The following is a 12,226-nucleotide window of genomic DNA, read 5'->3' as shown; positions in this document are numbered from 1 at the left end:
ATTAAGGGCCTTTTTTTCCCCCACAAATACAGAAACTGATATCCAGAGAGGTTAGGAAGCTTGCCAACAGCAAACAGATACAGATGCCATTAAAGAAACAGAACACAAGTCCTGGTTTCTAGTTAAGAATACATCCCACTGCTCCAAAATACAAAAGCATAAAGAAGAATTTTCCAAATTTTCTGACTTTCAATATCCAGCCACATTTTCTTTTTCCTAAATGTTACCCTTCTGTAAAGCCAAATATACCGTAGTGCAGTGCACACAATCCAGTCAGTTCTTCCAGACTGAATGATAAACATTCAGTCACTGAACAATTACTACACCACCACCATGAATTTAGCACTAGTGAGTCAGATACAATTCCTGTCTAAGGAAGCACACATCTGGAGTGCAGGAAATTACAGTACAACATTCTGAGTGTGAAAAGAGGATGCGAGGAAATACAAAATATTTATGGTTTTATATAAGCACAAACCCTAATCCAGTCTTGAAGATTATGAAAGACTTCCTGGAAGGGTTGCCATCAAGTTGATTCCTAAAAAATGTGTAGATGATAGCCATATAAGGACAGAAGAATGGAACCATTACATACAACAGAAGTCTAGGGGAATCCCAGTTTAACACCCATTCCCATCTCCTTCAAATTCATTACCTTCTTACCCTCCCCATATTCTTTTTCTCATATTCCAATTTCTGTTCCAAGTGGTGAGACAATACTAGTCATAACCATGAACAAAATGTAAAATCCCTACAAAACCATAGACTTCAATTTAAATAAAAGTTGTTGTAAATAACATCATTTTGCTGCCAATTTACAATTCTTTACCATCACAATATTCTCTGCAAAACTGAAATATATGATGTTGAAAATATTCAGATTTGCATGCATTGAAGGACCATTAATTTGGAACTTTTCTCTGTGACTCCTTAAAAGATTGATGAAGACTGTAATCATCTGTCTAGATGGAGGAGGTAAATGGGACTGCCGTGGGGTCTCTGGGTCATATAATCATCTGCTTCTCCAATCTCCAGAATTAAACAAGGAACCTTCCTGACTGATAGCACAAGTGCACAGTATTTCACATACCACTGGCCTTCCCCAAAAACCTCTTAATTATAGACGTGGAGGTTTGCTATATTTTATCTGGTGTTTAAATAGCTATGAAAATGATTTATGCTCCATGTTTGATAATAAAATACTTTAAAATATCTGCTAAAATATTACCAATAAAACTTTTAAGACAGTTATAAGTAAGGGAATATGATACTGTATTAAACATATTATCATGGAAAGTATATTTTAAATGAATAGATATAAAATGATGTACAAATTGTCTAATGCGCCAACATAATGAAGTATTCTTTTAAAGGATCTACAGATATACACTGGAAATTCATTAATGATATAATCGTGTGATTATACCAATTCTGAAACATTCTAACCTGATATAACATTATCTTAAATGAAGATTATTAGCAACATGAGATGGAGCAAAATTAAACATTTTCTACCCATTACTGAATAAAAAGCAATTTGTTAATGATACACACCACAGAACCTGTTTTCTGAGAAGATATGGAAAAAATTAATTAAAAGAAAAATATGTATTAGTATTACTGAAAAGTTGTTGAATGAAAAAGTTAAAATTTAAGACAAGAATCAAGTGATCATAATAAGGTAGTTAAGTTTTAAAATAAAAGTTTATACGATACAAAAGCCTCATTAAGAAATCCTTATATTAAAAGCCACAGATGTCATAATATGATCATAAAGATGCAGTTCTTACGAACCAAACATTACCTGTTTTGTGGGAACAGTACACGTTAAGAGCAGGATATTTAAAAGATTTCTTAAGAATTAAAGCCTCCATTTTACAAATAGCAAAAGGGCAATGACGGTGCTGGTTCCATCACTGTTGTAAAATGAAAGCTGTGTTCTAGTGTTCTCAAGAGAAAGTGAATGTTCTCCAGTGTGTTCTACTGTTCCCTCTTCTGCCTCCAACTGATTAACTGTCACATGGTTTGAAAAAATTAGTGGTTACACAGGTGTAAGCAGAGTAAGTTGGAAAAACAACAGTAAGCCAGCCCCTTATATGCTCCATATAACACTTACATAAAACAAAGTTCTTTATCCACTTTTATATGTAATAAGACAAACCAAAGACAAAAAAAAAAAAAAAAGTACAGTTTGAAACGATGGGCTGCATGATGTCTCACCTTGACCGTAATAATTACCTTGATCCAGTCTATCAGAGATGTCTCTCAATTGTTTTAAGTATCAACTACAAGAGTTCAAATCAAACATTAACAAAATGTTCCTTGTATAAAATATATTTATTCCTTCAATCCCACCTCACCTTACTAAGTCTCTCAGTTTTATCTAGTGTTTTAGAGCCAAATGCCAGTCCCATGAACACATCGCCAGTAATTCGAATAACTCCTATTCACCTCCCAAGGAAGTTCCTTATTCACTTTAAGGCAACGGTTCTGCTTCTAGATTCAAATTTTATGAGCTCCAGTAACCAAAAACAAAAAACAAACAAATAAAACAGATATCTTCTAATGACCATATCCTAAAAAAGTTACAACATCCCACCAGAGTGTTACGTACTAAATACCCCTTTCAAAGACACCATTTGAACAAGTAGCCAAGAAACTTGACGACCGGGGTGGAATGCGCATGCACGTACCTTGCTGCCTTGGCATCCAGGCTCCTCCAGATCAGTCTCTGGGTCTGGGCCACGCAGGGACAAACGAGGCACAGGTGGAGACTTCCGGGGGACAAACCAGGCGTCCAGGGTCCTTCTTGCTCCTAAACTGAGTTGCTAATTCCCCTGAAGCCAGATAACAGAAGTCCTGAGCCTTGTCCTCCGCCCAGGCCAGTGCGGGGGAGGCCGCTGATGAGAGACACCTGGGAGACCGGTCTTCCCCGAACACGGCCATAAATGGTCTGACTCAAAAGACCTTCACTGCATCAGGTGAGCAGTCCTGGGAACCACTGGCCCCAGAAGATGGCCTGCTGGGCGTGGGCAACCCACGTCCATGCAGAGCTAGAGGTCCTGGTCCCTGACGTGGGTGAGCGGAGGGAACTTCACGGGCGCGCGCTGTGTGACTGCTTCCAGGCTTCTTGGCATGGGTCCCAGGTCCAGGCGTGTAGGGACAGGCCAGGCCACAGCTAGGGACACACAGCTGTCTGCGTCGAGCACAGCCCAGGACAGAGCTGCTAATTCCCCTGAAGCCAGAATTTGCGGGACTTCGGAAGCCATTACAGGCCTGACCAAGGCTGCAGGAGATGCGGGGACAGCTGGGACTCAAGACTGCAGACAGGCCCCAAGTCCCCCAAGGCCAGCAGGGCTATATGCTGTCTGATGGCTTCCTCCACGCAAACCCCCGCGTCACTGGCGCCCTGCAGGGAACTGCGGCCCAGAAAGACTGCCTGGTGGGTGAGCACAGGCCGGAGCGGACAGCTCGGAGGTCCTAATGACTGAGGCAGAGGCGCTGGAGTGGAAGACGCTGCACATGCGCAAAAGACGCTGACTCGCCCCAAGGCTTCCTGGGATAGATCCCGTGTTCTGGCCGCATGGGAATAAACTGGCCACAGGTGGGGACACACCGGGGTTTTAAGGTCCGTCCGGCCCCTAAACAGAGTTGCTAATTCCCCTTAAAGCCAGATCTCCAGCGAACTCCTTTACCCTGCCTGTCGAGCAGTTCCGGGAGGCCACTGATGACAGACACCTGGGAGACCTACCTCCCACAGAGGGCCTGTGTATCTTCCAGAACAGGGAAGTGGTGGTTCAAATAAGCTTCCTTGTTTCGGAAAAAAAGAAAAGAAAAAGAAAGAAAGAAAGAAAATGAATAAAAAGTAGAAAGGGAAGAAAGAAAAACAAATCACATTCTACAGGCCTTTTGTATCTTTAGTGTATTAAGCTAACCCAGACACCCCTAGATAACACAGATGGATATGGCGTGGGTAACAATAGCCAGAACTACAATTATGATGTACTACGGTTTATTTTAAATTTTTATGGGGGTTGGAAGGGTAATGACCCTAAAGCGAGACATGATTATTGTTTTAATTTAATTATATCAAAACAGCATTAGTGAAGCTGATCAATTTGCCCAATAACATATAGTGAGAAAGAAGAGTTGGTAGTTTACCCCAAGGCCATCTGATGTCAAATCCGATGCTCTCAGCCATCCCATTGATTCAACGTTTATAGAGACTCTCCTGTGTCCCTGACCCTTTGGTAGATACTATAGACACAGTGATGAACAAGACAGATTTCGTGGAGGTGATATTTTGAAGAAATGGTGTAAGTGTCAGGCTAAGACTATGTAACATTTATATAGAAAGGTGATTTAGATTTAGGTAATTTATGTATAAATTATATAAATATTGGTATGTATTCTTAAAACACACGCCAAATTTTTTTTTCCAGAAAATATAAAAGCTAAACAGATTCAGTGGAAAGTGACCAGAAGACCACCCCAGACAAGTTAGTAAGGGAAGGTGTCCCTGAGGAATCTGCATTTTTCACTGAGTCAGGAATGGCAAAGAACCAGTCATCTGAACATCAGAGGAAAGACATCCCATTGCAAAATTCCTAAGGTATCAATGACGTTAGTGTGCCTAAGCAACCAAAATAAGGACAGTATGACCAGAGCACAATATAGCAAGGAGGGAGAAGGGAGGGGCCAGTTTAAGGAGTATGGATTTAATTCTAAATGCAATGGAACGAAGCCATTGATGATTTTAAGCAGTTAAGTGACATTCCAGGTACTGTGTAGATAACATTGAAGGGAGGCAAGCAGGAGACAGCAATTAGGCTAATCTAACAGGGAAATGATGGTAGTTTGGACTAAGGTGGTATAGTAAAATACAATTTTGTTGCAAAATATAATATTGAATAGTATGCAATTAAAACAAATGAATTAGAACTCAAGTGAAAAATGTTATGTTAAAAATAAATTATAGTAAAAGGTGAAAGATTTATACGATCTGAAGAGAAAACAAACTTATTTACAAAACAGAAACAGACTCACAGACATAGAAAACAAACTTATGGTTACCGGGGTGAGAGGGAGTGGGAGGGGATAAATTTTGAGTTTGAGATTTGCAGATACTAATATATATAAAATAGACAAACAACATGTTCATACTGTATAACACAGGGAACTATATTCAATATCTTCTAGTAACTTTTAGTAAAACAGAATATGAAAACAAATATATGTATGTTCATGTATGACTGAAGCATTATGCTGTACACCAGAAATTAACACATTGTAAACTGACTATACCTCAATAAAAATATATGTATACAAAAAAAGGAAATTAACATCTTGCTATCTTTCTATATTATAAAACCCATCTATTTCTGTTTATATGACTATGTACTCTGATATACTAATGTATGTATTTAAATGTATGATGTATATGTGTATATAATAATATGCACAGGTATGTGATGTATGTGTGTATATATAATGCATATTCATAAGCATATTCTAAGCTATTAAGTTGGCAGATGTGTGTGTATGAATACACACACACATATACACACACATGCTCATATGAAGGTCCTGGTTTTCATTTCTTTAACTGATGTCTATTAAATGTCTAAAAAAAGTTACAGGCAAACAGTAAGTACTTAATAAATACACTGTGAGTGAATAAACCAAGTAAGGGGAATGAGACTTTTTGGAAATCCTCAAAGTCATCTTTCACTTTTTCTGGGTATACTTCTGATTTTTTTCTCTTTATTCCGTAAGGAAAGGCCCATGTTATTTGCATAATGAAACAGTAAAGTATAAAAAGAATTAACTTTTAAAACACACATGATGGAAATTATTTATCATACAAAAACAAAAAGAAAATAACCAATGATAACATAAAAAGATATGTTTCAAACACATGTTAATAAAAAGTTGTAAACACTTCACAGAAGTATGCAGATTTTTGTACATAAATGAAAATGTGTTTTTGTTGTATAACGTAATTCATATTGTAAAAGTTTATTCTGGCTCAATCAATCCACAAATTCCATGTGATACTAATTCTGTATTTCACTGGGAATAATAAATATGGGAAATCAGCAAATAAAAATTAAGGATTAATGAAATCAAGTAGCCTTACTTAGAAAAGATTTCATAATATGTTGGTGAATAATAAAAGCGAAACTCTAAATTATGTTTAATATAACACACATTCATGAAATAAGACCAAATATATGTGTGTGTATAAAGGTAGGTATGTATGAATATACATGGAACTGTATTTATCTGTTTAAATATTATGTAAACATGGAGGAAAGTATGAAAGGATAAACACTAGGTTTAATCTGTTTTTTAAATGCAGCTGAGTAATTTGAGAAGAGAAAGTAGTCAATAAGAGAAGAAAAGAAATGTGCACTACAAAAAAGTGACATTGTACATAATAGGCTAATATATATCCATTTAAAAGATCATTTTAAAAAGAAAAACCAATCATTTCATTATTAACAGTCACATATTCTTGATTAAAATCTGGAGAGTTGGTGTGTATTAAATGTTTTAAAATCCAAGCTAAAATTTGCATTTGTGAATTAAGAGGCACACAGAATAAGGGTCACTGTGACATGTTTTATAATAGCAGAGAAATGAGCAATGGAAAATCATTAAGTGAAAAAGAATTCCAAGGCTCAGAATACTTATATATTATAATTCATGTATATAAGGAAAATGTTTATCACCTGTAGGAACAGAATGGGAATGAGTTAGTTGGAAAGAGATATAGTCTTAATTTTCTCAATACGCATGACTAATGCTTAACTTATTTTTAATGATATGTTCATATATTACTTTTGTAAATTTTAAAAGGGAAAATCTTCCATTATGAAAAATAATGGGCTGAGTATTAAGTCTGAAGGCTGGGAAACAAACTTTTTCACTGATATTAACAAACTAAAGCTACATGAATGAACATTTTCTCTTAGGTTCAGTTAAGCTTTTGTATTTTCAAGGGCAAAAAGACATGTTTGAACTAGTTTTTTTTTTTTTTTTTCTGAATTTTTTCTCTTAGAGAACAGGAAGCAAAATTAAATTAAAATGTGCATCTATAAAGCCCTGCCCAGCGATGATCTCAGTAAATGGTGATAAGTCTTTAATCTGACATATAAAGATTTCCTTGAATACCACATACATGGCAGTCAGTTTTCACAGGACTATAATCTCCTGCATCATAGTGCACATATATACCCATTTAATTTACTTGTTATTTGTCTAATTTTAAAATTATCTTCTTTTCTACTTGCTAAATGCTAATCAGCTCTTAGAACCTCACTTTCCTAATTATTCTTGGCTCTCTAAGCCTCTGGTAATTGCTCCCTCCCTTGCAAATTCACACACTCTGTCTTCTATTATAAATAATTGTGCATATTCCAGTCTCCAACACTAGACCCTATCTTCTTCAGGGCAAAGGTTACATCTTACTTATTATTGAATCTCCATCTGCTCCTAGAAAAAGATCTTTACATAGCACATGTTAGAGTAACCTGAGAGTAATTGTGATGTTCTCACTTCACCCACAGCACTGATCTTACAAGATTGGTGATATTAGGAGGTGATTTTCTGAAATTTCTTAGTGCTACATTGTCAGAGACAAAATGAGAGCTGTGATCAGCTTTTACGCACTAATTCAAAGGTTGTTCAAAAATATTTTCCAAATATCTATAATTTGCAAATGTAGTATCAAAAGTGATTAATTGGGAACATATCCTGTAAAAATGTTTTCAGATAAGATTCTGTTAATAGCTTTCACTCTAACTAGATACTAAATTAAAAGTTTTATTTCATCTATACTGCTATGTATCATTTCTCATCTTTATTTTCTGACACCAATTTTTATGGTTACATAACTCTTTTAAATTGTGCTATAGAATTAAAATCCCTACACTTTTTTATTGGATAGGGAAGGAAGATGGAAAAGACAGTGCCTGGAGAATAAAGACTGCAGATCAGTGATAGAATCTTTGGTTTAAGGAGAAGACAAGACCTGGAACAATGGAGTCAAGTTAATGGGAGGAAAGAGGTGTTCCAAGACTTGGGGTGATAAATGAAGACTGTTGCTGGTTTAACATGCAAGTTACATGCCTTGTGAATAACTGAAGATGGTATGTCATACCCTAAAGTGATTCACTAAAAAAAGGAACAGATTGAAATTCATTATGTACCAAGTTTCAGTGATATGGCAAAAGGCATTCAAAAATCTCTTCTCTCATGTCATGAGATATAGCCATACCTCCTTTCTCTAACCAGTTGTCCACAAATGACATTGAGAAACTCAGAATATGCTAATGTGGTCTCGTAGGGAAACCACAGATGGAGATGGAAGTGGTAAAGAGATGTGAATCATTTATTGAAAGAAGAAGCTCAGCTCACAGCTGAAAAAAAAAAATGTGACAATGAATATATGTATGTTCATGTATAATTGAAAAATTGTGCTCTACGCTGGAATTTGACACATTGTAAAATGACTATAACTCAATAAAAAATGTTAAAAAAATTTTTTTAAAAAAGAAAAAAGAAGCTCAAACTCCGTGATGCAGCAATGCTGAATTAGTAACATCATTTTCATATGATATAGACCACCCATATATATCATTTATTACATGAAGGATTAAGGTCTCCATTAACATATATATCAAAGATTACTTATAGTGTGTATATTTTTCTAAAATAAGCCCAACTTGGTGTGATTCACAATTCTACTACTGATTATCAAATACTTAACTATACTTGTGTCTCTTGAACCTCAAAATTGCACTCCATGTATATGTAGATTAGGGATAATAGCAAATGCATACAATGGTAGTGTGAATAAATGAATTTATACAAGAAAGGTAGTTGGCAAAGTAATTGGGATATAAGAATGTTAAATATTAACTATAAAAAGATAGGATGTATTTAATCAAGAAATGAGACTGTTGTGAATTCACTCTTTAATACCTTTAAAATAAATCATGTAATTACAGATTTTGGAAATTAGAGAAATTTAAGGCTAATTTAACATGTGTCTGCTCCCTAAATTTGCAAACGCAAAACATAGAAACAATAAAAAATTATGTAAGGCAATTATAATTGAACGAAATTATTTTTGGTCCCCAAAGAAGGACTTAACTGTTTTATTTTCATAGTTCGATCAAATTTCATCTCTTATGAAGATTTAACTTTCTTTTCTAAGTGAAAAGCATAGACTTCTTTTGCCAAGGAAAATCAGTTCCCTTTATCGTGTACAATACAGGCAATGATTGAAAGGTGATCAGGACAGAGAATATAAGCACTGCGTAGACTTTCACAGTCTCATTTTACATAGCCGGTATTTCTTGTGAAATATGTCACATAATCAATCACTGAACTACACAAATGAAACACAACTTTGGAGTTGAAATATCTATTCTATCATTAAAGAAAAATGTTTCAAGTTTCAATATAGGGCAGTTAAAATTCCCATTAAAGTAATTGCCTAAGAATTCTATGTGGAAATAGTGATATGTGGTCATAAATAATTCTGTAATACCTGAAGTAGTCTTCTTTCTGAAGTGTGATATTTACATACTTCAGCATACATACACTGGAAAGAATGTATTTCAGACTCCATATTATTTCTAGCGGTGAGGTGATAGAACACATTCGACAAACTTTTATCTTTCCCTTTCTAGCTCTTATTTATCACATAGATAGCTTCATTTACAGGAATTGCTCATTTTTTCTCTAAAATAAACCCTACATTAAAGAGAGTCATCTATATACAACACCCAAGATTTTTTCATGTATTTATGAGAACTGTAATTTTACATGGTATATTTGATATTATTCCTAAAAGATGGTTGAAAGAAAGAAGAAGACCCTCTGGGGAAAATGCTCAAGAACAAATAAAATCAAATAGACCACAGATAATTCAATAATGTAAAGGGAAATATTACCAGGTTATTCTATTTAAGGATAGCTGAGGAGAAGAATATAATCATAAAAAAAGTGTGTTTTACTTTAAACTCCTGTCAGCTCCTTTCTTGTGCTAAGACGCCTCTAACCAGATAAATTATCCTTGCCTTCTTCTTTGGTGGCAATATTATGGGATTGTCATCCTAGAAGGAAAAACATCTTTCTATAACTATGCTGGGAGGGATTTGGCAAGACTTTTGAAAAGCAAGTTTGACTTGAAAATATTTGGTCAACTTAAAAACTCAGATATTTGTTTCAGATTTCCCCAGAGTTCAGTATCTTTTCTATAAAGGACAAATTTCTAAGTATAGGACAGACACTCTTATTACAGAGCACTCCCTTCCAGTATGTCTTTCATAATGCAACCATAGGAAACTATATTCTGTATTCTGTGGTAAGCAGTATGTAAACAGTATTTAACTGATAGAAAGCTCAATATTAGTGGCATTTTCTTTGTGTATGAACTAGTTACATTGTCTTCACAGGTGTACATAATTCCACAATAACATAAACAGTACTGTATAAATTATTTGGAACACAACTTGCTAAAACAGAGATAATCCTATTTGTTCTAGGAATCCTTCCAAAATTTTGACAGGCCACTATAAATAGATTTGTAGCTATTATTAAATGACAAACATCTTCCTTATTTCTCATCCTCACTAACTTGACCCTCTTTGACTAACATTTAATAAATGCACAAAGAAAACTGCATGACTTTGAGAAGCTGAACTTTAATAATATTGGATTTTAAGTTCTTCTCTCCTCCTCCAGAAACACTAATGCAGCTGCTGAAGCCTCTATCTAGTAGGCATATTTTAGTGTTATTTCAGCCAGGAAAAATATACTTTAAAAAAGCATCTCTCTGGTGAGCCATTTCTTGTATAAGTAATCATTGCGGTAAGCAAAGTTCTAGAGACCATGAAACAAAATAGGAGATCACTGTATTATTCTATTGAAAAGAAATTAAGTGCTGGAACAGTTTAACGAGGCATCCAATTTAAATTTTTTTTTTTTTGGTACCTACTCCAGAGTTGTGTATTCTAGCTGTATTGCTTTAGTTTAATAAAGAGCAAGTGCTTAATAATTGGATATTTATGTGAAGTGTAAATGTGCATAATGTGCATGTGTGTGTGCGCCTGTGCATTTGTGTGTGTGCTCCTTGATATTTATTCCTTTATACACGGCACCACTCCCAATTTTAAATTTTCCTAAATATATTTTAACTAACACAGTTATGTTAACCTTTTAAAAGCAACATGCCATTAGCAATTTATAAACTTGATGAAGGCAGGTGATTTATCTTCTCTATGGCCTGTAACTATTAGGAGGACAGGGAGAAATACACAGCATAACCTGCTAACATTGAGTGATAATCCTGCTCTCACACAGAAGGCAATAGGTGAAAAGTCAGAGAGGAGGCAATGGTATTGAAAATGCATCTTTGTAATCTATTACACGGTAAACTTTTTTCTCTCGGTTTTGTAATCTTTATTCCCTTCCCCTGCTGCCATTTTCCCCATAAATTAACAAAGCTTTACAACGGAGGGTGGGGTGGAAGATAACACAATATTCATTCTACCTTGTTCCCTGGAAACCTACTAGCAATTGTGGGAGTAAATTTTTATAGTAAGTTAGTGCTTCAAGAAATTCTATGAAATTCCACTTTCTATTTGAGTTAATAAACAAATTTATAATTGTGCAAAGGAAATATCACTGAAGTGAGCCAACATATCGATTTGAAAAATCAATTAAGTAAATTCTTAAATATCTTGAAAATTCATTAATGAGAACTAAGGTATTCTTTATTAAAAAATGTGAAGGAAAATAGAATATCAAACTATGCACTCAACCGACCCAAATTTGGTTGTTTTGTGTTTCTGTTACCTTTTATATGTGAAATATTTGTGTTGGGGTAAAAAAATAATCTTTAAATGAAACTGGCAGAAATTTTATTCTGAATCATTATTGGAGAAAGATATAGAATATATAATATTTAAAGGAGTACTTTTTTGTTATACACGTGTATATATACATATAATACATTTAGGCCACAGTTGTAGACATTCTTTTTAAAAAGAAATGTGAATGTGTTGGAATTGTATGAAAAATTTATAAGGACATGTTTAGATAATGTGTTTAAACTATCTTTCAGCATGTTTCTAATATAGAATTACTTTTTTTTTTTTTTTGCCATAGTCTTTTATTCTGTAACACTAAGGTAAACTTTAGTTTGGCTTTC

General features: G+C 34.7%; 1 protein-coding gene across 1 annotated transcript in view; it reads right to left on the bottom strand.

Annotated features, from left to right (window-relative positions):
• Positions 1 to 3,621: 3,621 nt before the first annotated feature.
• Positions 3,622 to 12,226, bottom strand: part of LOC116667152 (chromo domain-containing protein cec-1-like) — a 270,808-nt gene continuing 262,203 nt past the window's right edge. The window contains exon 4 of the mRNA XM_032491437.1: positions 3,622 to 3,810. Within this exon, the coding sequence (XP_032347328.1) occupies positions 3,748 to 3,810 (63 nt within the window). The 3' untranslated portion in view covers positions 3,622 to 3,747. The remainder of the gene's footprint in view (positions 3,811 to 12,226) is intronic.

Source organism: Camelus ferus, chromosome 11, assembly GCF_009834535.1.
Source record: "Camelus ferus isolate YT-003-E chromosome 11, BCGSAC_Cfer_1.0, whole genome shotgun sequence".
Taxonomy (NCBI): domain Eukaryota; kingdom Metazoa; phylum Chordata; class Mammalia; order Artiodactyla; family Camelidae; genus Camelus; species Camelus ferus.
Note: the sequence above shows the minus strand (reverse complement) of the source record. Positions and strands in the feature narration are given on the sequence as shown.